We start from the raw sequence: 25,201 nt of genomic DNA on the forward strand, positions 1-25,201 counted from the left end.
AAATCCTATTCTCGGGAAGCTGAACATTTCTGCCGTGTTATTCTTGTTTTCAGAAACTGAGTGCCACAATCGCTGTATCAAAGCCGATTCCCTCCGATCCTTGGAAATTTTAGGTCGGAGCCGCCATCCCAGCAGCACTGTCCCGGCGTGGGACGGGCAGCTCCGTGCGCTCATTAACAGCAGATTGAGGCAGGCGCACCTGCGGCGGAGCGACGTGTCATCACGGTGCGTGCAGCGTGCTGGGACGCGGGCTCTGCCTCAACGAGCAGCTGGCGCGGACGAGCACGCATGTGTGCTTCGGCCGAGCTACCAGCCGGCTTTGCCTGCGCACCCGTGACGCCGCCGCGCTGGTCCCGCCTCCTTCCCCCGCCCCCCCACCGCGCGCGGCCCTCAGCACGCGGCGCTCCGTTACCGGCCCGCACAGCCGTTCGCGCGCGCGAGGCAGCCCCGCCCCCGTCCGGCTGTTGCGTGGCCGCGCTCGCGAAGGCGGGCGCGAGAGGAGCGGCGCCAACGGCCGCCCAAGGAGGAGGAAGAGGAGGAGGCGGAGGCGGCTCGCGACGCGCTCGCTCCCGCCGCGCCGCACGTTGAGGCCGGGCTCTCGCGAGAGCGGGTTGCCGGCTCGGTTCCTGGTTGGTGGGATCCCGCCGAGAAAGCCGGGGCGGCAGCGGGACGGGCCTCCGCCGCCGGTCGCGCACCGGGCTCCGATCGCAGCGGCCCGACCCCGCCGCCGGGCCGCCCGCCGCGGGCGCGCAGCCAGCCGGGCGCTGGCCCGGCCCGCGTCCCGCCCGAGCGCCGTCTGCGGAGAGGGATCATGTCCGCCGGGCAGCAGGGACCGCCGCCGCCGGACGAGCCGCCCGCGCCGCCGGGGGCCGGCGGCGGAGAGGCGGCGGGGACGGCTCCCGCCGGGCCCGCTGGAGCCGACGCCGCGATGGAGGTGAGGCGCGTTTCGGCGGCGGCCCCGCGCACCTCGCCGGAGGCAGGTGCCCGCCACGAGGGCCGGCGGGGCGGCCCGGGAGACAATGGAGGGGCGGGCGCGGGGCCGAGCCGTGCGTCGCGGCGCCTGCGGGGGGGGCGGCCCGCCGCACCCGGGACGGCCGAGCCGCGCGCAGCCATCCGCCGCCGCGGAGGAGCCGGCCGGTTGGGGCTGTGACTGAGGCAGGGCGGGGGGTCCTTCACCGCCGATGCGGTTCGCGGCCGCTCCCGCGTGGGTTCGCCTCGCGCTGCTTCCGAGTAACGCTCCCCCGCCGGACGCCTCGCTGACGGCAGCGAGTTCGCGGCGCTGAAACTTGGGCGCTGCGAAGCGGTCTTTAACTTTTTTGGGGAGGGGAGGGAGTTGCGGAGGGGTTCTTGGCGCTTTTTTATTACTGTTTTGGCAGCAGGTGCTTATTGCGGCTCCTAGAGATGCGGGTTTTATCGCGGCTCTGTGTCCGTGGCGATAGGAGGAAACCGGTCGGTCCTGCTCCCCGCGCGGAGCTCTGAGTCACGCCGCCATCCCAGCGCCTCGCCGTGTTTTCCAGATGAGCGAGGAGCCGCGGCGCTGTGGGAAGCGGGTCCTGCCGCAACCTGCGGGAACGGGGCGCCTCCGGGCTGCGGCTGCCGCGTGGGAGCTGCGAGGCGCGGGCTCCTTCAGGGCCCGCTGGTCGGTTCCTTCTGCGCGGGGAAGGGAGAGCCTTCTGCTCGGCGAAGCTTCTGTTCGGGCGGGTCTCGGTGGTCCCGAGCGCCTCGGAGGCACGGCGGCTTCCTGCTCTCCGGCTGAGGCTTGTAGCTGTGTGAGCAGCTCTGGCGGCGTGCTGCCGTGCCCCGTGTTCCTTGCTGCCGGCGTATCTGCAGAAAGAGGAATTTGGCACGGAAGTTCCAACGGCCCTGTGGTGACCGGCTGTCAGCTAAGTGCAGCGGGAGGAGAATAGAAAGGTTCGGTATAAGGTTAGGAGACCTTTCGCCCTAACTCTGCCTTCTCTGAATGTTGGCCGACCTGCGTTAGGGTTGTTCCATTTCCGTGGGCTGTACCTGCAGAGTTGTGCGAGGAGCCGCCCACAAACACCCCGTGTTTTGCCTCCCTTTGTTTAGTGGTGTTTTGTACTTCTGCCTTTGTTCTCCGCTGGCTGGGAAGGACTGCGTTCAGCTCTGGCTGGGCTCAGCCGAGCAGATGGTTAACGACGGTTCTGAGGGCACTGTGTGCTTGTTTCTGTTTCTGAGCCTTTCAGGAACTGCTGTGTAACGTGCTGTTTTAGTGCGGTTTAGCGGAGAATGGTTGCCCTGTCCTTTGGGGTCTGAGAGCAGAAGGTGAAATAATTACACGTGGGAGATGATGGGGAAAGAACTAACCTGGTTACAGGCAAGACAAGGACAAAAACACACTGGTCAGGAGGCACAGTGGAAGGCACTGGGTGAAGGATTTGGCAGGAATGGGCTGAAGGGAGGACTGCCCTCCAGCGTGTTCTCCTATTAGCAGCGGTGGTGTCCGTGGTTATCAAGACTTCTGTTTGACATGGACAGTTGTTTGACTTTTCAAACCAAACAATAGAAAAGTGTGGTTTCTCTAAATTCCTGTGCTGTTTTCAGGACAGAGCTGCAGCCCAGGTTCTTATTTGGATTTGTTCCTTTGATAGAGTACGATGAGAAATTGGGATATGCTGGAAAAAGGAAACACTGGGAAGCGCTCTTCCTTCAGGACCAGAGCTAGTTCTTTCCCCAGCACTCCCAGGAGCCGGCTGTAGGAGGCGTTGGCTCAGCACTCTGAGATGGCCTGCTGAGCTGCTGCATCACAGCTGGTCCCTCATCCACCCGGGTGGGATGCGGTTACGATAGAGCTGAAGTGGGTCAGGGAGAGCGAGCTCTGTCCCACACCCTGTGGCAGGGATCTCTGATCCAGCTCCAGATCGCTTTACAGTAATACGAAGCTAACTGTATCAGAGCAGCGAAAGGTGGATGTGCCATCTGATGTGGATAGATGGTAGTTTGCAGTGAGCTTATTCTCTTTGACATAGATCTGTTCTCTTATTCAGAAAATAAGTTGTTTTTAATTCTTTTTCATCTTAGGAATCTTTTAATGATGCATCACCAGGAAAACCAAAAGAAATCCAGGAAGCAGATCCTACATATGAAGAGAAAATGGTACGTATCACTGGGAAATGCATACAGCTGTCCTGTACTTAGGCACTTGTTAGAACAGACTTAGTGTTCTGCTCTTTTTAAATCTCGTAACTGGCTTTGTAAGACTTTGTTGGGTCATTCAGAAATATCTGAGTAATTTAAAAGAAATAATCCCTTCCCCTCCCCCCCCCCCCCCCCCCACACACAAGAAAACCAACAAAAAAGCCCACAACCCATTTTTATTTTTATTTTCAGCATTCTGTTCTGTGTTTTTCCTGTGGTGGTCTGTGGGACTAACTGTGAATGTGTTTTGCTTTGTCTGACAAACATTGAGCAGCTTTGAAGTGCCCCAGGCTTATCAGAATCACGTAATGAGAAGTATTCTAGTGTCTTTAATTTAAGAAGTGGAAAAGGAATTGGTTGCGTTGCTTTTGAGGTTGGGTGTACAGTTGTAGACAAGGAGGATAACAAGGAGTTGATCATTCCCTTTCTCAGTCAGAAGGATTCTCTCTTGGTTCCTAAATGGCTGCTACTTCATTTTCTTCAGTATGTGGCATCAGTTGAAGGCTAGGATCTTTTACGTATCGCTGTTCAGCACAGGACAATAATCAAATTTGTTTTTGAACTGCAGGAGTAGGAGTCTTGTGTAGGAAAAGTACATGAATTTTAATGTGAGGAGTGGAAAATGATTTTTTAAAAAAAGGGGGGGAACATAAGGCTTTGAGTGGTCACTGTGTTCGTTCTCAGTTGAAATGTTCTCTGGCAGCGCACTTCAGAATAGGGAGTTTCTTTCAAGCAGTTCAGTATATGAGTAAAGTAAATAAAAGTTAGCTTTGAAATTCGCAGGAGGCTGAGAAGAGGTTTGCTGTTTAGTATGAGTGCTGACTGTAAGCCTTCTCCAGCTCTTCAGCCCTTTCACATTGTTTAGACTGAAAGGGGTTTTATTAGCTTTTCAGAATTGCAATTTGTTCTTTATGAAGCTCCAGTTTAGATTCCTCAAACTTGAGAGTGGGTAATTCCATGTCTCAGATTAGATAGGAGAAAATGTCCTGTATTTCCTTTCATGATATCCCAAATGTAGGAGATACAGCCTTCCGCTCCTTAACGTTGCCTCACGTTTTCTTTCTGTGTTCCTTCTTGTTTTCCCGCTCCTGATCCCAGTGCCTGTGAGTACATGTGGAATTTCTTCATAGCAAAGCGAAACTGATTCTTGTCATCTGCTACTTCCTGTGTTTCTTCTTAGCACTGAAAATAACCCAGTCTTCTGCTAATTTCTTTGTGCTACTTCCTAGAAGAAGGCAAACTTGGATTTGTTTCCTCCATGCTGTAAATAGACACAACGACAAGGAAGACTGTATTTTACTGTAAAAATAGTCAGAAGATGCACTGTAAAAGAAAACAGGAAAAGTTTCTCTGTCGGTTGAAGAACAGCTCAAGATTGTGTAGTGCAACCTATTCTTGCCTGTGTCCCGCCTTAAAGATACAGACAACATTTGTCAACTCTTAAGGGAACGCCCTGAAGCACCTTGAAAATGGTTGTGACGTATTTGTGCACCGCCAAAAAATTATGGCCATTTCCTTGCTAAATTTGTTAGAAAGAGGAAGCTTCCAGAACGCATTTTGTATTTATCTTTCGTGCACCCAGTGGAACAAACAAGGGTTGGCAGCTTGGATAGCAGTAAAATCTCAGCTAGTTTAGACTTCAGAAACAGTTACAGTGTAAATAAAAGCAGTCGATGAGGAATAAACAGGAACTGTTTATTGGCTGTGGATTTCAGCTGTGTCAGTCAAGCTGTAACTGTGGTTAGAATCTTTCTGACTCCTCTAGTACATAGAGGATATTCTTGTCTCTTCTCATCCCATCTTTCTGTTTTTCATGTAGCACAGGATCTGCTTCAAGAGGCATGTACTCAGAGGGCTGGCATTGCTCTTGCTAAAGTCTGGAACACGTTCCTTTTTACCAAGAAAGTGGCTTCCTGTAGCTGTGCGTGTTACTAAGTACCAGGTTACGTTGTGGCAGCCGGCAGAAGGTCCGAGCGGTTGTTTTTAAAATAGGAGCTGCCTTCTGTTTTTGTTGCCTATTCTAAAGTTCCTGTAACCTCAGAATGTTTGGAAGATGTGTTGATTCCAAACAGAACCTGTCTCGGAGGCTCTAAACCTTTTAGATATTGTCTCCTGAAAAAAAATCTTTTTTGTGTAGCAAAAATGGTGACTCGTATCAAGGGGTGCACTCTGTCATCTTGGGCTGAACGTGTGTTATGGCCCTTTACTGCTGAAATCGGTTTACTGGCTCTAGCGATGGGCGTTTCTGCTGTCCCAGCCCCTTTTCATGCCAACTCTCATACTTATCTGACACCACACTAAGCAGCTAGGGTGCTACTGCGATAGCAGAGAGAATGGTTGCTGCCAGGTTGGTGAGGTGAACGAGTTCGCTGCTACTGTGATAGCAGAGAGAATGGTTGCTGCCAGGTTGGTGAGGTGAATGAGTTCGGTGCAGAATTCTGTGCGTGGTGGGTGGGCGTACAGCTCTGAGAATAGGACAGTAATTTTTAATGGAAGGAGGTTGTTGAAGGGGCTATGCTGCCTTGTTTAGCGACACTCGCACGCTCCTAGTACCAGTCAGATTTCAGTCTTAGGGCAGGTCTGTTTGACAGCTTTGATCCTAACACTGGCAGCAGCAGCTAGCCGTGACTTAGTGAAAGGATCTGTCAGCAACAGTTACATTGCCGATGTTATTCATCTCTTTTTTGTTATTGTAGATATGTATTTGAAGATATGGGAATTGTTATTGTTCAAAAAGCATTTGTTGTCTTATCTTTTAAATGAATGCATATTGTAACGTCTCACACTTCTTCTGCTTAATTTCCCTTGTCAACAGCAAACAGACAGAGCAAACAGATTTGAGTATCTGTTGAAGCAGACTGAGCTGTTTGCTCACTTCATTCAGCCTGCTGCTCAGAAAACTCCAACTTCACCTTTGAAAATGAAACCAGGACGTCCACGAATAAAGAAGGATGAGAAGCAGAACTTGCTGTCAGTTGGCGAGTGAGTGATGACATGTACATCAGCTTGTATTGTAATTAAGGATTTTATTGTGTTTTAGAAGCGTAAGTTAACCCTGTCAGCTTTTGTCCCATTTGGGTGTGTTTTACACTGTACAACTGTGGTTATTTTTCCCCGACTACTTTGTAGCTTGTAAATTGTCTAAGAATTCTAGGAGTTACAAGACATCTGTGGAGGTGGCAAAGTACTATCACAGTTGAAAGTATTCCAGTACCTAGAAAAGCTGGGGCAGAAGAAAAAAGCAGTCACGTCTGTAGCTTGTAAGAGTTCATGAGTAACACAATGTCACTGTCTTAGAGGCACCTTGAAAATCGCATCTACAGAAGTGGATGGCCTTCATTGCAGCTTGTGCGTCTGCACTGCTTCTGCAGCTTCTAGCAGATATTGCAGAACCTTGAAGCACAGGTGTCATTTCCTGGCTTGTAGTTCAAGACCAGTACTGGTGCGCAGTGGCTTTGTGTTCTTAGCCCTTTCATTTGCCCTAACACTTGACCTTGCTCACAATGCGAGTCACAATCTAGCAGGCATCCTATCATAAGAAGCTTCTGTTCTAAAGAGTTAAAAGCGTTTCAGTTCATCAGTTTACCTTTAGAGTTCTCTTGCGAGAAGCTTCTTCAGGTGTTCATGCTTACCCATTAAATTTTGAAATAGTTCAGCCGAAAACTTACTTCTTTCTTGCACTTTCAGCTATCGCCATCGTAGAACAGAACAGGAAGAAGATGAGGAGCTGTTAACAGAAAGCTCCAAGACAACCAATGTCTGCACTCGGTTTGAAGAATCTCCATCATGTGCGTTTCCTCTTCTATTTTCTTTCCCCTACCCAAAGTGTTTTCCCCTTCACAAGTCAAGCCTGAAAGTCAAGATTAAACAGGAATTTATTTTCACGCTAGTCAGTGAGAGAAAGAGTCAACTAGGTATGAGGAAAATGGGGGAAAAAAACCAGCACCACCCTGATGGAACAAAATAGGCTGGCAGGGGAGCTTTTATATTCAGGCTAAAAAGATGCTCCAGTCAGTCTTGTCCTTTAGAAATCCATTTGGTATACCGTAGTTACTAAGAAAGAGCTAGCTTTAAGTATTCTCACAGTTCTAGCTATTGTGATTCAGCTTCAAGTACAAAATGGCATCCATCCATTTGACAGAGAAATTGATTTTCTGCTATTTTAACATAGTGCTTTTGTAACGTGATGGAAAGCTCAGCAATGACGGGACAGCAAGTTCCCAGGCTGCAGCAAATGAGGATTGTCTCTAACACAACAGCTGTGGACATAGAAATAAGGGAAAAAAACTGCTTACCTTCAGAAGGTTCTAGGCACGTAGGGATCTTCAGAGAGATTCCCTCACCTCCACTGCCAGCCCTTAAGTGAATTCTGGGAAGGGATGGATCCTGGCTCCACCCCTTCCACTCACTCAGGTACATTGCATGCAGCTGAGCTCCCCTGGGTTGGCCCCGCCTTCCCACCAGGTGCTCCATCACTGCTTCAAGCCGTGACAGCATTTCCAGTACAACGGTGTTCTCATTTTGGGGGGATTATAAAATTAGAATATCTGTATAATTTGCATCGTTTCCGAAATCAGAAACAAAATTAGCCGTTCACTGTCTCCAGTCTACTTTGTCCTTGGAACTGCATATTTACCACTTGAATTAGTTCTGTAGCTTAGGTGAATGTCAGTTGGCACGCAAGGAAAGGTGAAATTCTTTGGGACAAATCTTCCCAAGTCATCGAATGGCCTGGGTTGAAAAGAGCCTTTAAGAACAGCTAGTTTCAATCCCCTGGCTGTGGGCAGGGTTGTCCGCCACTAGATCAGGCTGCCCAGAGCCACGTCTAGTCGTGCCTTGAATACCTCCGGGAATGGGACAGTCACAGCCTCTTTGGGCATCCTCTTACCACCATCCTCATTCTTTGTCTATTCTTTTACATCTTTTAGATGTTAAGTGGGGAAAGCTGCGTGATTATCAGGTCCGAGGATTGAACTGGCTCATTTCTTTATATGAAAATGGCATCAATGGTATCCTAGCAGATGAAATGGTATGTATGGAACCTGTATTTCTAGTGGGGAGCTTGTGAACACCTGTAAAACAAGTACAGCCGTGGATGTTTTTTTATTTCTATTTTTAAAATACATGTTTTTCCAATTTTGTTTTTCTGTTTTAGATTTCTAATCTTAATGCAATTTCACAGGTATGTTAATTCAAATAAATGCGGACACTTTTGGAAACAGACGTGCAAAGAGGAATCTGTTAAACTTTAGAAAAGTGAAATTAGGGTGAGGCATTCCATGGAGTGATACATTCTTTTCATTTTCTCGACGTCACAACAATCTTGTTGTGGTATTATGAGGCTGCCCTTGCAAAGAGGTCATTGTGTATGAAAAGAGCAAGAAACGCGGGCACGCTTTTTGTTCCTAGGATACGCAGCAGAGACAGCACCGTACGCATGGCCTTTGTGGATTGATGTGCCCAGCAGGAAGAATGCACCAGTGGGAAACTTTCCAGGATAGATGTAATCAGGGACTAAAATGGTATTTTACACCATGGCCGTGGACAGCGCAGTCAGTGCTGGCCGTAGTATCTTTGCTCATTGTTGTTCTTTTTTCCCTGAAGGATGAGAGACAAAGGGAAAATAAATTCCAGCGGTTTGAGAGGCAGACGGACTTGTGTCCTTGAAGTGATTTTAATTGTACATGATTTTTATGAGGAGCTGATAAGGGAGAAAAAAAAAATTAAAAAAAAAAATACCACCAGAATTATATTTTTTATAATGCGTTTCTCACAACTTCCCGATAGCTGCTCTACTGTATAATAAAATTTCTTCAAGGTAAATTAGAGGCAAATAGCTTCAAGTTATTATTTCATGACATTTAATTTTGAAATAGAGCAAGAGTTTTCTTCAGCATATCTGCTTTTGAACAGAGGATTTTCTTTGCTTAGTTCCGAGTGGAGTGAGCTTGCATTAACAAAGAAGAGCGGGGAACTTTTTAAGTTCTTGCATTTGTGCTATTCCAAAATCCGTTTTGGATTGAGGAGTTCAAATGTTTGTTACTAAATATTTTTAATTTATTTATAATAAGTTATTTTGAATTCATTAATACCTTTCACGTTGCCTGTAAACACTTTGCGTATCTCACAGCAGGTGGAATGTGGTCATTTTGAAGGCAAAGACTTGAATTTTGGAAGCAAAATGACTTGCGTTGATGTTTGGTTTTGTTTTGTTGTTTCTTAAATTCTGTGTATCTGTCTTGCAATCTTTTGAATTATTTGGATAACGTGGATCATCTGGGTTTTGAGCATTTTCAGTTTTGTTTTAATTAAAGCGACGTGGTGAAGATGCAGGGTAGCTCTTGAATAGTCAACAGTGCTTAAGAAAGTCATTCTGAAGCAGCTCAGTGTCTGGGTTTTTTTTTTTTTTATACGTTTACTTTACCAGGGTCTTCGCTTATATGCTTAATTTTAAGTTTAAGAGAATACGTATGTCAGTTTATAACATTGACATCTAAATAAATGAACTGAGCGCACCTAATCTACAAAAATAAATTGCTCCAAATATTGCTTTCTTAACTGTTTAGAAGGTCTCACTTGAAGAAAAAGACAAACTTCTAACTCCAAAATTCCACATTTGAAAATGCTGCTCTAGGACTTTTTCTGTTGTGAAGTTGGGGGAAGATACATAAGCTTCCATTAACTGAAATGTTGATGTCTTTTGTTGTCTTTTAATGTATCTTATCCGCTTGCTGAGGCTGCTGCATTTTGTATGGTGTACTCCGAGCACCCTGCTGAGCTTTTTAAAGGTGTTTGCAAAGAGATCTCGTATTCCTGACATGTTAATATCTTTTAAAGGGTCTTGGGAAGACACTGCAGACAATCTCTCTCCTTGGATATATGAAACACTACAGAAATATTCCTGGTCCTCACATGGTGTTAGTTCCCAAGTCCACCCTACATAACTGGATGAATGAATTCAAGAGATGGGTACCTACGCTTCGAGCAGTGTGCTTGATAGGTGACAAAGACCAGCGAGTAAGTTTGGATGTTATTACTGTTCCTGTATTCACACGCAGTAAATCCAGCATGCGATCCTGCTGCTCTTACCTTTCTTTCACAGGGGAGGAAATTGGATTTCTAGCTGTTGAATAGTTTAAGACTCACAAGCGCTTCCTACTTAAAATATGACCGGCTCAGAATTCACACGTGTGTTTTGCAGCTGTGGCTTTGTCGCCTTACGTTTCTTCCCATGTAGAACAACAGAAACAATTAAAATGCTTTCATTTATGTGGTTTCAGATGCCTCTGGATAGAAGTCATTTGTTTTCTGCTCCATACGGTTTATCATATGGAGCGTAACTGGTTTTTAGGAGGGCTGTGGGCTCTCATCGAGGGATGGTTTCTGGAAATGTTGATCAACTTAATGTTGGAAAAAAACTGCTAACAAATCCTATTTGCCTTGAATTGTGTCAATTAGAAGATACGGTCCAGCTACTTAAGGCCTTAGTATTTCAATCATTTGTTTTTTGTTACTTCAGTATCGTCAGTTCTTTGCTAGTTTTTCAGCGAAGAAAATTTGTATTTTGAAAAGCACGGGCTGTGATGGCACGTCATAGATTTGTCAGCTGGAGTTATTTATGGAGGGAGTAATTGCTGGCGGCATTAAACTCACACTTTTGGCAGCAGAATTTTTAAATTATTATTCTAAGGGCACTCAGGTCTACTTTTGATGTTTGTTGGGTTGGAAATTACAAAAATACTGAAACTTTGAAATAGTTTTGGAAGTCACCGATCCAGATCTGGTACTCTGAGTTTTGCAGCGTGTCTTTTTAGAATCCCAAAGTTTGATTTTGGCTGCCTTTCTCCCGGACGTGAGTTAACCTCTTCACAACTGTATGTCCTTATAGTGGTTGTACGTTAAGTGAACTCTGTCACGTTTCCCAATTTAGCAGCAATGGTTTTGTCCGTTTGTTCTGTTTTTAATTTTGGCAGCGTTACTGTTCTTTCTGTTTTAGTTTTGACAAAGCCTCACTAAAGAACTGTCACCTTGCTGTCTAGGCTGCCTTTGTCAGAGATGTGTTGTTGCCAGGAGAGTGGGATGTCTGTGTCACGTCATATGAAATGCTTATCAAAGAAAAATCAGTATTCAAGAAGTTTAACTGGAGATATTTAGTCATAGATGAAGCTCACAGGATTAAAAACGAAAAATCAAAGGTAATTTATGCTTTTACTGATAGAGGCTTTTTTCTGTGTTGCTAAGTGACAGCAATAGTAGTAATGTATTTATAATCACTGCTGTCTCAATCTCCTTCAGTTATCAGAAATAGTGAGAGAATTCAAGACCACAAATCGGCTGCTGCTAACTGGAACTCCACTTCAGAACAACTTACATGAACTCTGGGCGCTTCTTAACTTCCTTTTGCCAGACGTCTTCAATTCGTCCGAGGTAAGTCTTCCTTGCCATTAGTGAAACTAATTTGAAAATAGACCTCATCATCTGTGCGTGTGTAATTTGGATTATCAGTTATTTATAATGATGGATTGACAGTAAGCGCTTCCAATATCGTATCTTGTACCAATAGTAGATAAACTAAATTTTCCAGCTTCGCCGTTCCTAAGGGCTACTGTGAGCCCTGCAGATCCGAGGTGTTTCAAATTACACTGTGAAGATGATCTCTACCGTGTATCACAGTAGGCTTAAATATTGGTAAAGCAACTCGGTTTTTACATTTAACTGGAAGTCGCCGTGTTATTTGTTTCCCGTGAACTGAGAGATGTTGTGTAGTCCACGGTGGGCTTCACTAAGTATTACCTATGCCAAGCAAGAAAACTTGCATCAGAATACTGTTTCATTACTTCTTTGTGACAGCTGTAGAAGCGGAAGCCTCGTGACACTAGAATTTTACTTCAATTTTTTTTTTTTTTTCCATCAAAAGGGGCTTTGTGGTTATTTATGTGCTGCTTAACAGAATTGCTTGAATTGTATCTATTTCCCATTATAATGATAGCGCACCTTGGGAGAACAGCTCTTACATGTCAGTTATTTTGTCGATGCAGGACTTTGACTCATGGTTTGATACGAACAACTGTCTAGGGGATCAAAAGTTGGTGGAGCGTCTCCATATGGTAAGTGTCTGTGCTTTTTGTGTGTTACATTTACCTAAGTTAGGTTATAATTTTTCTAATACTTCTTGTGATGAAATACTAGGCCTAACAGCTTATTCCAGAAACTGCGTCCGGTTTTTACAAAAACTTAAAGGATGTCAGTTTTTTGGAAAAAAAGTTGTTTTCCAGAGAGGAAGAGTATATTCTTCTGGCTCTCAACGTTCTGAAGATACTCACATTTAAAACGTTAGCTTTCAAGGCACTGCTAAGATTTCAGTTAAGCAAGGTTTTTAAAAAAAAATCACCTAAATGTTCCGGAGCCTTCTACTAAAATATTGAAAAATTTTTACAAGTCTTGTCCTGAAAGTCACGACCTGGAAGATTCAGAGCTTTCCAAAGGAAACTGATGTATGTTCCCATATATAATAGCTTGCCTATAGTGATTGTTTTATCAGATGATCGGATTAAAGCTCTGGCATTGGAGGATGTAGAGGAGAGAATATCTGCAGTGCTGTTACTGATCGGTTCAACGTTTAGTTTCCAAACTACAGTTAATGATGCAATCTCTTTCAGGTCTTACGACCATTCCTTTTACGTCGCATTAAGGCTGATGTAGAGAAAAGTTTACCTCCAAAGAAGGAAGTGAAAATTTACGTGGGTCTCAGCAAAATGCAACGAGAATGGTAATTCAGACACTTGAGCGTGCTGTGGCAGAGGCTTAGAAGGAGCGTGCTGTTTGTGACTTGGTTATTGCACGGAACTCGATTTAATTCCTTACACTATACTAGATGCCTGCTTTTTTTTTCTTGTGACACTTTTATGAAGATAAAAATGTGCAGATAAGAGTGAGTTACCCAATGAAGCAATGAAGTTAGAAGGGGTGAGCTTTTGAATACACCATGTTATTTTAATGAAGGACAACTTTGTTTTATAGTTTCAAAAGGGTTTATTTCTTTCTTTCATGTAGGTATACAAGAATCTTAATGAAGGATATAGATATTTTGAATTCTGCTGGAAAGCTGGATAAAATGAGACTGTTGAATATCCTAATGCAACTGCGAAAGTGTTGCAATCATCCCTATCTCTTTGACGGAGCAGAACCTGGTCCACCTTACACAACAGATATGCATTTGGTCACCAACAGTGGCAAGATGGTAGTACTGGACAAATTACTACCAAAGCTGAAAGAGCAAGGTATGCATCTCTTTGTTGTCGTTTGGGTGTTGTTTAGTTCAGGGATACAAACGAAAATCAGTACTTGTTAGAGTCTTCATTCAAAAGCAGCATATGTTATAAGGGATCATGGTTGATTTCTAAGCATCATACCAGCTTCTTGAGCACTGTATCTTAAGTAGTTGACAGCGCCTTCATAAATAACTGAGTCAATAGTCCGTTACAGCTTTTTGTGATTTGGAAGGGGTTTTTGGTCTGCTAAAGTTGGTTTTCCAGCTAAAGGTGAGGCTGCAGAAGCATCAGTCGGTTTGGGTTTTAGGTTTGGTTTCTCAGCAACGTTGGCTGTGTGTAACGTAAAGATGTGGTACGTTGGCCAACGCTTCAGTTCGTCGTCACGTACCACCATTTCAGATTCCAAGTCTTCACAGTAGGTTCAAGTCGTATCCTGTGTGAAATGTTGTTCTTTCAGGATATGACTTTGAACAGCATGTGAGTTGTTTCAGCGGATTCCTCAAGGCAAACGTGGGGGAGCACGTCAGTTATTTTATTTTATTGTTTTAATTTTAACATTTCGATACTATGGAGAAAGTATGGAGCGTATTACTGTTGAGTCACCAAAGAAGTGGAGGAAAGCTTGCGACTGGGGAGGCACTGCAGAAAAATAGAAAATCCAGACCTCGGTTACTTGCCCTTGGTATCCAACGAATATTCATAATAATAATATATATAAATAACAGCTGTGGTGATCTGCGTCTTCTGTATCACTCTTGTCCCAACTAGATATCATTTGAACAGTAAATACACACTGTTCTTAGAGAATACAGAATTGTGTTTAAAGCTGTGGGAATTCTTTGCAGTACTTGACAGCAACTTCTGCAGCTTTGCGTTTTGTAATCGCAGAAGGGTTTGAAGTCACATTGGTTTGCTCATTCTTTCACATTCTAGTAGTTGCTCAACGAAAGTAGCATATTTTTAACATATACTATTTTATGCATATGTAGTACTGAAAACGTTTTAAGTCAGTCTTTTCTCGAATACTTCTGCTGTTCGTAATACATGCAACTGCCCTCCTTCCCTTTCTGATTCGGCCGCTTGGGGTGTTCGGTGAAGCTGAAGCTTTGGAGAAAACATAAAGGCTTTTTACCCCAACCAGGTTCACGAGTCTTAATCTTCAGCCAGATGACCAGAGTCCTGGATATCTTGGAAGATTATTGTATGTGGCGCAATTATGAGTACTGTAGACTGGACGGACAAACACCTCATGACGAAAGACAGGTACAGAAGTATTTTGCTTACATAAAAATAGCATTTATAACAAATCCGGTTCAACTGATGGTAACGTTTCTCTTTATTTAGGCTTCTATTAATGCATATAATGAACCTGGTAGCTCGAAATTTGTCTTCATGTTGAGTACACGGGCTGGAGGTCTTGGAATCAATTTGGCTACCGCTGATGTTGTAATTCTGTACGATTCAGACTGGAATCCACAAGTAGATCTTCAGGCTATGGTAAGAACCGAGACAGAAATGTCCTTTTTTCCTCACGTAACTTTCCTGAAAATGTGTGTGTTATGCAAAGGTGGCATTTTTAAGTTTGAAATGAAACATTTAAGCATAGAAGTAGTATTTTTAAGACTTAGTTTTCAGTTTCAGTACAGCTTAGTCACGTTTGGGCAATGCAGTGATTTAAGTGGGGGGAAAGGCCACGGTACTCTTAGTAGTGTTTAAAAGTAAAGTAAAAATAACTGCTTTCATTAAAAACTAAACTAATGGCACGTCTTAAGTCCACGACTATAGATCTTCCTTCTCTGGGGAGTCAAAATCAATGTATTTTCACTGTCTCCACTGAAACCTCGGAAAAGACCGAATAGAAAGCGAATAAAAAACCGAATTGCAGTTTTAAAAAATGGTTTCTGGGCAGTAATAAAAGGGCAAGCTTCACAACCATCTTTGTTCACAGCCATCTTTGATTTTCTGTAATTGTCTTTGGAGTAGATTTGTATGCATCTCCAGACAGTGACAAACAAAGAGCGCTAACGATTAAATAAGGAAGTAGAGACGGTACTTAAAATCTTACCCTGTTAACTGGCAAACGAGGTCTGTCACTGACAAAGCTTACACTTTTCTTAATTGTTGTAGTTAAGCTATACGTTCTCAAGTATTCTAGCAAAAATAGCTTAAAGGAATGATGAAAACTGTGCCTGGAGGACACAGTGATGTAGTTCAAACTCCCACTACAGGTGTACTTTTGGAATACTAATTCTTGTAGCGGTTAATGATTTGCCAGTCAGGTGAGGTTGCACTGTATTTTTTTAATGGAAATATTCATAGCACAACTGAACGATTTTCAGAAAGGTAGCTCTTGGTCAGTACAGAGACAATTGCTAAAGTGCTATGGTTTTACAGAAGGTTATCTAACGTCACGAACAACCCGTCTTCCCCTTTGTTGTTTAACCAAAAGAACCCCGGGCTATTTTGAGGAATTGTATTTACAGATGCGCTTATTGTTGATATAGCTTTAAAAAAGAAACAAAAAAACCCAACACCAACTTGTAATGCCAACTTGGGTACTCGCGCTGCTGGATTTTCTATAAAGAGGCAGCTAACCTACGCTATTCTGTGTTACCAAGTAACTAATGAAAATGCATGACAATTATATATTCGATTATATATTTAATATAAATTCTATATTCAAGTTAACAAGCAAGCATTTTTGTGATGTTATTTTGCCTAGGATCGAGCTCACAGAATTGGTCAAACAAAGACTGTAAGAGTGTTCAGATTTATCACAGACAATACAGTGGAAGAAAGGATAGTGGAGCGTGCAGAAATGAAACTCCGCCTCGATTCCATAGTCATTCAGCAAGGCAAGTATCTGGAGGCAATTAATTAAGTTTGTACACAGGATGAGTTACTTTATTTCGTTTTATTTTCAACATTGAAAATAGTGAAATCAAGTGAATGTTAATGGGAATGTTGCTTTTGCCTCAGCTGTACTCTGAAGACGGAGTGCAAAGACCCGATCCATTTGAAAACTTACAACAGGGGTAGGCTTCTCCTCATTAACTTTTTGATTATTTTTCCAGAAATAAAGCGGTTATAGACAGATGTCATTTTTTTAATTATTCGCTTTTTAAAAATTAGTCTCGAAATGGAAAAAACAATGCCTCGGTTTTATTTAATACGTAGGGAGAAGCGATGAGGATATTTAACCTTCTAGAGTAGTTTGCTTGGAATCAGAGGCTTAACTGTGGAAAGATCATTCAACAAGGTTTTGTCTTGAAATTGTAAAACAAAAACAAAAAACAAACCATGCACCATAACATAAAGCTTACATAGAAGGTCTCACAGCCAAAACCGTTCCATGTACTGTAAAACAAAATGTCTGTCATTCCTGGCTAGTTTTTGCTGGCTTTTTATTTATTCGTTTTTCCCACGTGGAGTTTCCCTGCATGAGGTGCATTTTCAAGTTAAGGCTAAGAGGAGGGGGAAGTCTTCCACTGTTCCTCCTTGTGTTGTTACCTTCCAATGCTTTTCTCTTAGGAAGACTGGTGGATCAAAATTTGAATAAACTTGGGAAGGATGAAATGCTGCAAATGATTCGACACGGAGCGACGCATGTGTTTGCCTCAAAGGAGAGTGAGATTACAGATGAAGATATAGATCACATTTTGGAAAGAGGTGCAAAAAAGGTGAGATAAATGACGTACAAAAAGGAAAGAAAGACACTTCCCTGTGGACTTAAATGAGGTGTTAGGAGTATATTGCCGATGACAACCTTGTTATAAGCTGGAGAAAATACGGTTGTTCTTTGCGAGAAGTTTTGTACTGGTCGTTGTTTTTTCCTACTGTCGCAACTGAGCTTTGTAAAGAGGTACCTTTCAAAGTCGTTCATGTTCTTTTCTCTCTCATCCGCCCCCAGACTGCAGAAATGAATGAAAAACTTTCCAAGATGGGTGAAAGCTCACTCAGAAATTTCACGATGGATACAGAATCCAGCGTATATAATTTTGAAGGGGAGGACTACAGAGAAAAACAGAAGGTAACCTTTCTGCTTCTTTAGAAGGAAAGTAGCGATTCGTAAGATTGTACCATACTTTAAAACGTGTTGGTTAAAATACAGTAGAACTACAGAAACAATTTAGAATGTAAACTATTTAATGAAATAGAGGTACGCTTCATTTCATATAAAATGAATCTGATCTGAATCTTACACAGGACTTAGTCTTAATAGTTCTTGGGGGTGGTAGAATTTTATTACTGTTGTTATTGTTATTTCCCAGATGGCATTTACAGAGTGGATTGAACCACCTAAACGAGAAAGAAAAGCCAATTACGCCGTGGACGCTTACTTCAGAGAGGCTCTTCGAGTCAGTGAGCCAAAAGCACCCAAGGTGAGTTGGCTTGTATTAAAAATAAATTGTTCAGATAGACTTGAGAAGTTAAAGCTGAAAGCAAGAAATTGGCCTTAATTTATTAATATCACTCTGTTTGCTTTCACAAATTGGGGAAGCACTCGGAGGGTTTGATTTTAGAAAAATGGAAAGGTTTTGAGACCAACTTACATGAGGAAAGAGTAAGAGAGGGATGAAACCTGTAATGTAAGAGTTCAGGAGGGTAAAGACTCGACTTTGCTTCTTAAGCAGCGGTCGTTTTTCTTCACCTACGCACTGTGTGCTCGCTTGGTGCACGTGGTGAGTCTTTTTCCACTATTCTCTTCCCCAAAGACACCGCCTGCTCTCGCTCACCTTTTCACTTGCAGAAGTCCTCGTGTTGTAGCGGACTCTTGCACGGTGTTTTAATGTGACCTTCCTTTAAGTAAGGACAGTATGTTTTGGTAGAAATAAAGGGGGTTTTTTGCTCACAAACTAAGCTCACGAACTGAGATTCTGGCTGTGAACAGGAGACAAATAGAATCACGTTATGTATTTCAGGCACCACGGCCTCCAAAACAGCCAAATGTACAGGACTTTCAATTCTTTCCTCCACGACTCTTTGAACTACTGGAAAAAGAGATTCTCTACTACAGGAAAACAATCGGGTACAAGGTAACAAAGTTCGCTCCTTGCATCAATACACTGGTAGGAATGTACGTCCTGTCCTGCCTTTCACATTAACTTAAAATCACATTGGGCTGAACAAATGATCAGGTTGTATTAACGGAAAGCTACTAATGTCTGTGAAAAGTCACCAGGCTTTACTAAATGTAAAACCTTTCAGGTACCTCGTAATCCTGATCTTCCGAATGCAGCCCAAGCGCAAAAGGAAGAGCAGCTTAAGATTGATGAAGCTGAACCTCTTAATGACGAAGAACTAGAAGAAAAAGAGAAGCTTCTCACCCAGGTACGGTTGGTTCTTTAACGATACCGATGTCATCTGAAGCTAGGTTTGTTTTGTACCGCCTTATAGGAACGTGTCTTTGTCATTGATTTACAGATGCCACATTGAAAGTAATTAAAGCGGCCGCACGTTTTAGTTTGTACTACTGAATAAAAAGTGTAACGCGAGGTTTGTAGCGATGTGCCAAGATAGCTTTTTGAAGGATATCTACCTACCAAGTCAGTGCATTCAGAGTACCAGACCCTATCAACTTTCTGTGTATTTCTAAGCCTAATGAGTAAGACCTATCCGGTGTCCGAGTCCGGCTTTGCAGGTTTGCACAGACTGCAGCCTTTGACATCTTTTTTCTCTGTTGTGGAACCATGCAAACCAGCAGCAAAGCTGCACGTATTCCTTTGCACATAATGTGAAGCATGTTCTTTACTCGCCACTCTCACATGTAACTATGTGCTGTGGGCTAAAGGGTCAAGTTTTTTAAACTATGACTAGAAGTCAATAACATTTTATTCACAGAAGATATAAGCTGGGCAGCTACGTGATTACTAATAATCATGCGTTTAAGTGATTCAAAGTAGGTAAATGCCTGTTTGTCTGGGTATTATATTTTCACGGTGTATTTTCTGGGGGTAAGACAAACTTGTTTGAGTAGTAGCGCAGTGAAAGAGTTGCTATATTATTCGTGCTATATATGCACGAATTATTATATTCGTGCAGTCAAACAAGCTGTGGTGAAATCATCGTGCGGCTGACTTTGTGCCAGTTTTTAAGGTTAATACTACTTGCAATTAGCCCGTTTTGGCAGTTGATAACTTTAGCAGTGCTGTTTCCGTCCTTACTGAGTAGCATCTCACAACAGGCATCCTGAGGGCAAGAGACCAGAGGTGACACAGGAGGCTGATGATATCTGAGCGGTCCTTGGGCTGAACAAAGCCGTTACAGAGACTACTCGCTTCTCCTGAGGGATTTTCTTAAACGGGTTAACTTATGACCTGAATATTTTTATTATCTGAAAGTAGCAATAAGAGAACCAGTGCCAATCCTTTGGCAGTTTCTACAGTGTCGTCGTTCTACTAAGGTCAAACAGCAGGAAAAGCACAAGTTTACACTGTTGCTACGATGCAAGTGTTACTCTCAGGCGTTTTAAAAAATTCTGTTAAGACAAACGTGGAAACGGACGAATCCTGAACTTGCAATGTTTGCTTTTAATTTCTGCAAAGGGATTTACTAACTGGAATAAGAGAGATTTTAACCAGTTCATCAAAGCTAATGAGAAGTGGGGCCGTGACGATATTGAAAATATAGCACGAGAAGTAGAAGGAAAAACCCCGGAGGAAGTCATTGAGTATTCAGGTAACTTATTTTTCAACTACAGTCCAGTCTGTATCTGATGCTGCTTTTCTAGTTTGAAACGCCTGTGAATGTGCTGACCGACTTCCGTGCATTTCCTGTATGGCTCTTTTAAGTCTCTCGTTGGATTGTGCTGATGGAGTTGGGTTCTACTGAGAAAAAAATGTAGCAGGTTTAGCCTCCGCGTGGTTAAAGCTGTACTGATACCTGCACACGAGCTGTTACAGACCTCCTGTGATATATTCCAATTGGAGAGCGCTGGTTTCAATTCTTCCTCGGTTTTGCAAAAGGCAGCGCTAAGCAAAAAGGGCTGTTTTCACTGAGCAGTAGCTGTCTCAAATAATTATACCTTTATTATGTACCTCACACTGTTAAAGCACGAGATGCTGTAAATATGCTGCGAGTGAATGACAACCACTGGCTTTTGTGACCGAGGACCAGTTGGCCCCTTAGCCCTGGCCTGTCAGAGAAGCGCCTTGCGTGGAGCGCAGCTGCACTGTTCAGCATCTACATTACATTATGTGTACATTACACATACATAGTGGTACACAGCTGCTGATTTATGGATGTGATGTTTAAACAGTTACTCGTCTTTTAGACACTTTGTTCCTGCCTTTGGCTACTTTCTTACGCTGTCTCACCCCCTCCCTTCCGTAAAGCCGTATTGCTGTTTTGCCACTTTCAATTTTAAGACTTTTAAGTTTTTTTTCTTTTTGCTTTGAGAAGATTAGTTAACAAGAGTAGATTTCTGGCCTATGTCACACCTCTTTTAAAATGAAGACTCCTATGTCTACCATTTTCGAAATAGTATTTGCAATACTGCAACACGATTTCAGGCATTGAAGTTAGCTTATCAGGTAAAGGCGCAGCCTTTTTTATACAGCAGTGAGCTCTGGTAGAAGGAAATAACATCTACTGCCTGTTCAGGCTAACACCTCATTCCAAGAAAAGGATCTAACCGGATTTTCTTCTCGCAGCCGTGTTCTGGGAAAGGTGCAACGAACTTCAAGACATAGAGAAGATCATGGCTCAGATAGAAAGAGGAGAAGCCAGAATTCAGAGACGGATCAGCATAAAAAAAGCACTTGATACGAAGGTATCTTTGCTGTGTTTCTCGCTGCCCTTATTTCTCCGTGCCAAGGAGGCGAGCTGTTGTGCTGTGTACTTACCCAGCCTTTGTTACCAGTACGTTAAGAAGACGTCGCTGGGCACGATATCGCTGTCTTTGGTCTGTTCATCAGCGGTTGCTACCTTTTCCTTTTCTGTAGAAGCGCTGTTCCTTTGCAGGTTCTACTTTTGAATTTAATTGCTTTATATAGACTAAAAATTCCTATTTTGGCTGATAGCTGTGATGATAATTTCAGGTTTAGTTGCACACACTTTTACTTTTCCTGTGATTTTACCATTCCCGATCAGAAAGAATCCCAGCCAGACTGGCAGATTTCAACCATTTTCACAGGTAGTGTCAGGTCTGCAGTGCGCAGATAATCGAGATTACTGGCAAACTTTTCTAAACCCGCTTGTTTAGATGATATTAATAAAGTCAATGGCTAGAAAACCAACAGTTCCTACGGCGTGGTGATGTTAGAAATCTAGTTTTCTAACTTGGTATCGTCCATCTGCCTGTCAGGATTATTTTGCTTTTATAGAAAACAGTTTCGTGCTAATTCTACACAGTTTCTTAGTTTGTATAATCTTATTTGTTTTGTTTAGATTGGCAGATACAAAGCCCCTTTCCACCAGCTAAGAATATCGTATGGTACTAACAAAGGGAAGAATTACACTGAAGAGGAGGATCGCTTTTTGATCTGCATGCTTCACAAGCTAGGATTTGATAAAGAGAACGTCTACGATGAATTAAGACAGTGTATCCGAAACTCCCCCCAGTTCAGATTTGACTGGTTTCTCAAGTCTAGAACTGCCATGGTACGTATTAATCTCACGTGCTCCTTCCCTGCGAACACCGCACCGACACACCGCAGTTATATAGCAGAGTTACTGAATGGCTTCTGCGAGAGTAAGTGTGTGCATGTGTACAATATATTAAATTTTTATAGACTTTTCGACAATTTTAAGACGGCAAAGGCAGTAATCTAAAATTGTCACGGGAGGTGAAATTTAAACCTCCAGTTACTGCCGTGTTTCACAGTCACCGTGAGTTTGAATTAAATACAGCTGTGTTTTAAAAGCCAACATTGGCGATCAAACCCACTCCCGTGTAGCCAGATAATGACTATCGTAAAGCATTCAATTCCTTTTTCTACTTCCAAGGTTTTGCACAAAGTACAAAATACGTACAACTTACAGGTATTTCTAGTCTTCTGACGTGATGCTGTTTACACTGAGTGGCTGTCTAAAGTAGTGAGTGACTCTGTTGCGTTATTTAGGAGCTACAGAGGAGATGCAATACTTTAATCACCCTGATTGAAAGAGAGAACATGGAACTGGAAGAAAAGGAAAAGGCAGAGAAGAAGAAACGCGGACCAAAACCATCTTCGGTAAGATTTAAAAAGGTGCCGGTTTGGTTTTGGTTGCGCTTTTTCTTGTGCTGTTTTTATACCACAAAAAAGCACTTGACGACAGTGAGTTTTTCTAACGGTATGTGATATGTGAAGTTATTTTAAAGTAGCGTCCAACAGAAAGCCTTATAGGACAGCGCTAAGAGCTGCTTAAAGTTCACACAGTTACTCAGCTATTAGCTTCGTGGACGGCAAATAAAGTTCTGGTTCTAAGCTGCACCTGGAACAGATACGCTTGCCTCGTTTTTTAATCACTGAGTTGGTAGGCTGTGAGTTTACCTTTATAAAATACGCTTGAGATGGGTTTAGCCTTGTCATTAATTTTTATCCATAAAGAAATGGATGTTTACCACAGGAGGATATCTAGGCAGGCAGTGCAAACAGCTCAGTTCGCTTTGAGAACACTACAGATGTGTTTACAAATTAGACATTAAAGCCTGCTTTCACGCTCCTTGTGTAGAGGGCTTGTCGTGGAACGGGCTCCAAGAGCTAGATTTGGGGAAACGAGCGCATATGCTTGACAGTAAGTGCTCTGAAGTGCAGCTAAACACACAGGTTTGTTTTTGTAAAGGAAATAATCACCTGTTTTCTTGCCTAGGTTTTTTTTGTTTTTAAAACTGTTGCTTCAAATGGTTCACAGAAGTGGTGCCTAGAAGTACTATTCTATAACCAGGGAAGCTTTGTAATATCCTTACTTGTTTGTAAACATTTTTTTCCTCTATGGAATTATGCCCTTCCGGTGTTGTAAGAATATAAGGCAGCCGCTATACTGAGCGGGATTTGTATTTATCTGCCACGTTACAGTTGCGATTTGTCACCTTTTTAAAGCTGCCCAGGTTAAATCGTCTCCATCTGTTTGGGTTCAGAAGGCGGTGCTTATGGATCTTTTTCTGTCACGTGAACTTACTTGACAACCTTACCTTGCAGGCACAGAAGCGCAAAATGGATGGTACTCCTGACGGTCGTGGAAGAAAAAAGAAGCTAAAGCTGTGAACGCAGAAGTTTTGTAATCACTAAATTTAAAAAGTAGTTCTTTAATTTACGGGTCTTCATAAGATGTACTGTACAATGCTCAACTATTATGTCATTAAAGGACATCGGGTTCATCTGTTTACTGAACTAGAAACATAGTACTTAATGTAGTTTCACTTTTTTAAATGCAACAGCTGTGCTGACTTTTTTTTACCATTAACACTTGAAATAATAAATAGGCTTCATTTATTAATAGTGCTTTACTTGGCTTTCTTTTCATTCATGTTCCTACCTTGGTACCTATTATTTATTCGGTCATCTCAGAGTTGCGGGATTTGCCGTTTGTTTTTAACATCAAGCGGCGCTACAAACACTGAACGGCTGAGGTGGGTTTTTTGGTTCCGTTTGGCTTTTTCCGAAAGCCATCACCAACCAGCTCCCCTTTTTGGAAATTCCGTGGCTTTGACTTTAACGTTGCTGAACTTAATTTTCACGTAGCAGTATACTTTGTACTTGGACATTGAAGCTAATGCCAGGTATCTCACCTGAGGATGAACGAACCGTGAGACAAGAACAAAATCACATCGACTCTCTGCTTACTATCGATCATGGCGTAAAGGTAGCTGACACTGAAGCTTGTTCTTCCTTACAGTGGTCTAAGAATGGTTGCATTAGTTTAATGGCTAACAGCACAACAACTCAGGTCTCTCAAACAGCTGTGGTAGATGGAGAGATGGTCTTGATTTGTGTGAAAAAAGTGACGCTGACTCGAGGCGGGGGAGATTCTGTGGTGTTGTCACACCGCCGTGTACGCTGTTCAGCCGAGCCAGCAGGACAAAACTGCTCCATTTGGGAGTGGCTCCTATCCTACCTCGCTGTCTCAGACACGTTACGGCTATAATTGTTTGATTCCCGATGCCGTCATCTAATTTAGCATAGTTTTGGAATTCATTAGCGGGGGAAATGAAGAGAACTAATTGTCAATTTCTAGTAAGTAACCTTTTCTCAGTTTCAGCTCTTTCAAGAACCGTTATCAAAAGGCATCATCATTGTAAGAAGAGGGGGAACTGGAATTCAGCAGCAGAGAACAGGCCGACTTTCCATTTTTTGCTTTTCAAAACGTCACAAGCAGAGTTAAGCAAATCCACCGGAAAAAAAACGTAAAAGCCACAATGTTATGACAGTCCTAGAAAACATTATTGTAGCTACCAATTACTTACACTTAAAATAACCTTCAGCAAAAAACTGTACTGCTCTAGACTTCCTTTAAAATCATTACTTTGCAAAAAATGAAAAAAAAAACAACTGCAATCCAGCCCAGCACCAAAAGCCACAACTCCAAACCAAGTAACCGTAATTGTTTACGAGTAGCCAAAATAAAAAACTTTCAGTGGAAGTGGTGAGAAAAGATGTATCAAATAGCTCAGCAGCAATTGCTTTGTGCTAGCACATCCCAAGTGCCGCCGCGGCAAATGAAACAAACCAAACTTTATCTTCCCAAACTGAAGCTCCGTAGCATCAGCTTTCTTTCAGGTAGAAGTTAAACAAAATATTTACTGTGGAAGCGCTGGGTAGCTGGCCGAACACAAGGATTCACAAGGATTCCTG

General features: G+C 43.0%; 1 protein-coding gene across 1 annotated transcript; it reads left to right on the top strand.

The window, feature by feature from the left end:
* Positions 1 to 288: 288 nt before the first annotated feature.
* SMARCA5 (SNF2 related chromatin remodeling ATPase 5) lies at positions 289 to 23,614 on the top strand (the record flags this gene model as incomplete). Its single annotated transcript, XM_079534903.1, is given in 26 exon segments — positions 289 to 400; positions 403 to 552; positions 555 to 934; positions 3,040 to 3,114; positions 5,972 to 6,138; positions 6,844 to 6,944; positions 8,085 to 8,185; positions 9,994 to 10,173; positions 11,196 to 11,351; positions 11,452 to 11,583; positions 12,195 to 12,263; positions 12,816 to 12,925; positions 13,210 to 13,436; positions 14,569 to 14,690; positions 14,772 to 14,924; positions 16,150 to 16,286; positions 16,963 to 17,107; positions 17,338 to 17,457; positions 17,699 to 17,809; positions 18,350 to 18,463; positions 18,636 to 18,758; positions 19,973 to 20,105; positions 21,080 to 21,198; positions 21,816 to 22,028; positions 22,490 to 22,600; positions 23,549 to 23,614. Coding segments are annotated over 26 exon segments (3,627 nt in total).
* Positions 23,615 to 25,201: the final 1,587 nt, after the last annotated feature.

The sequence above is a fragment of the Tetrao urogallus genome (assembly GCF_951394365.1).
Source record: "Tetrao urogallus genome assembly, chromosome: 4".
Lineage (NCBI taxonomy): Eukaryota > Metazoa > Chordata > Aves > Galliformes > Phasianidae > Tetrao > Tetrao urogallus.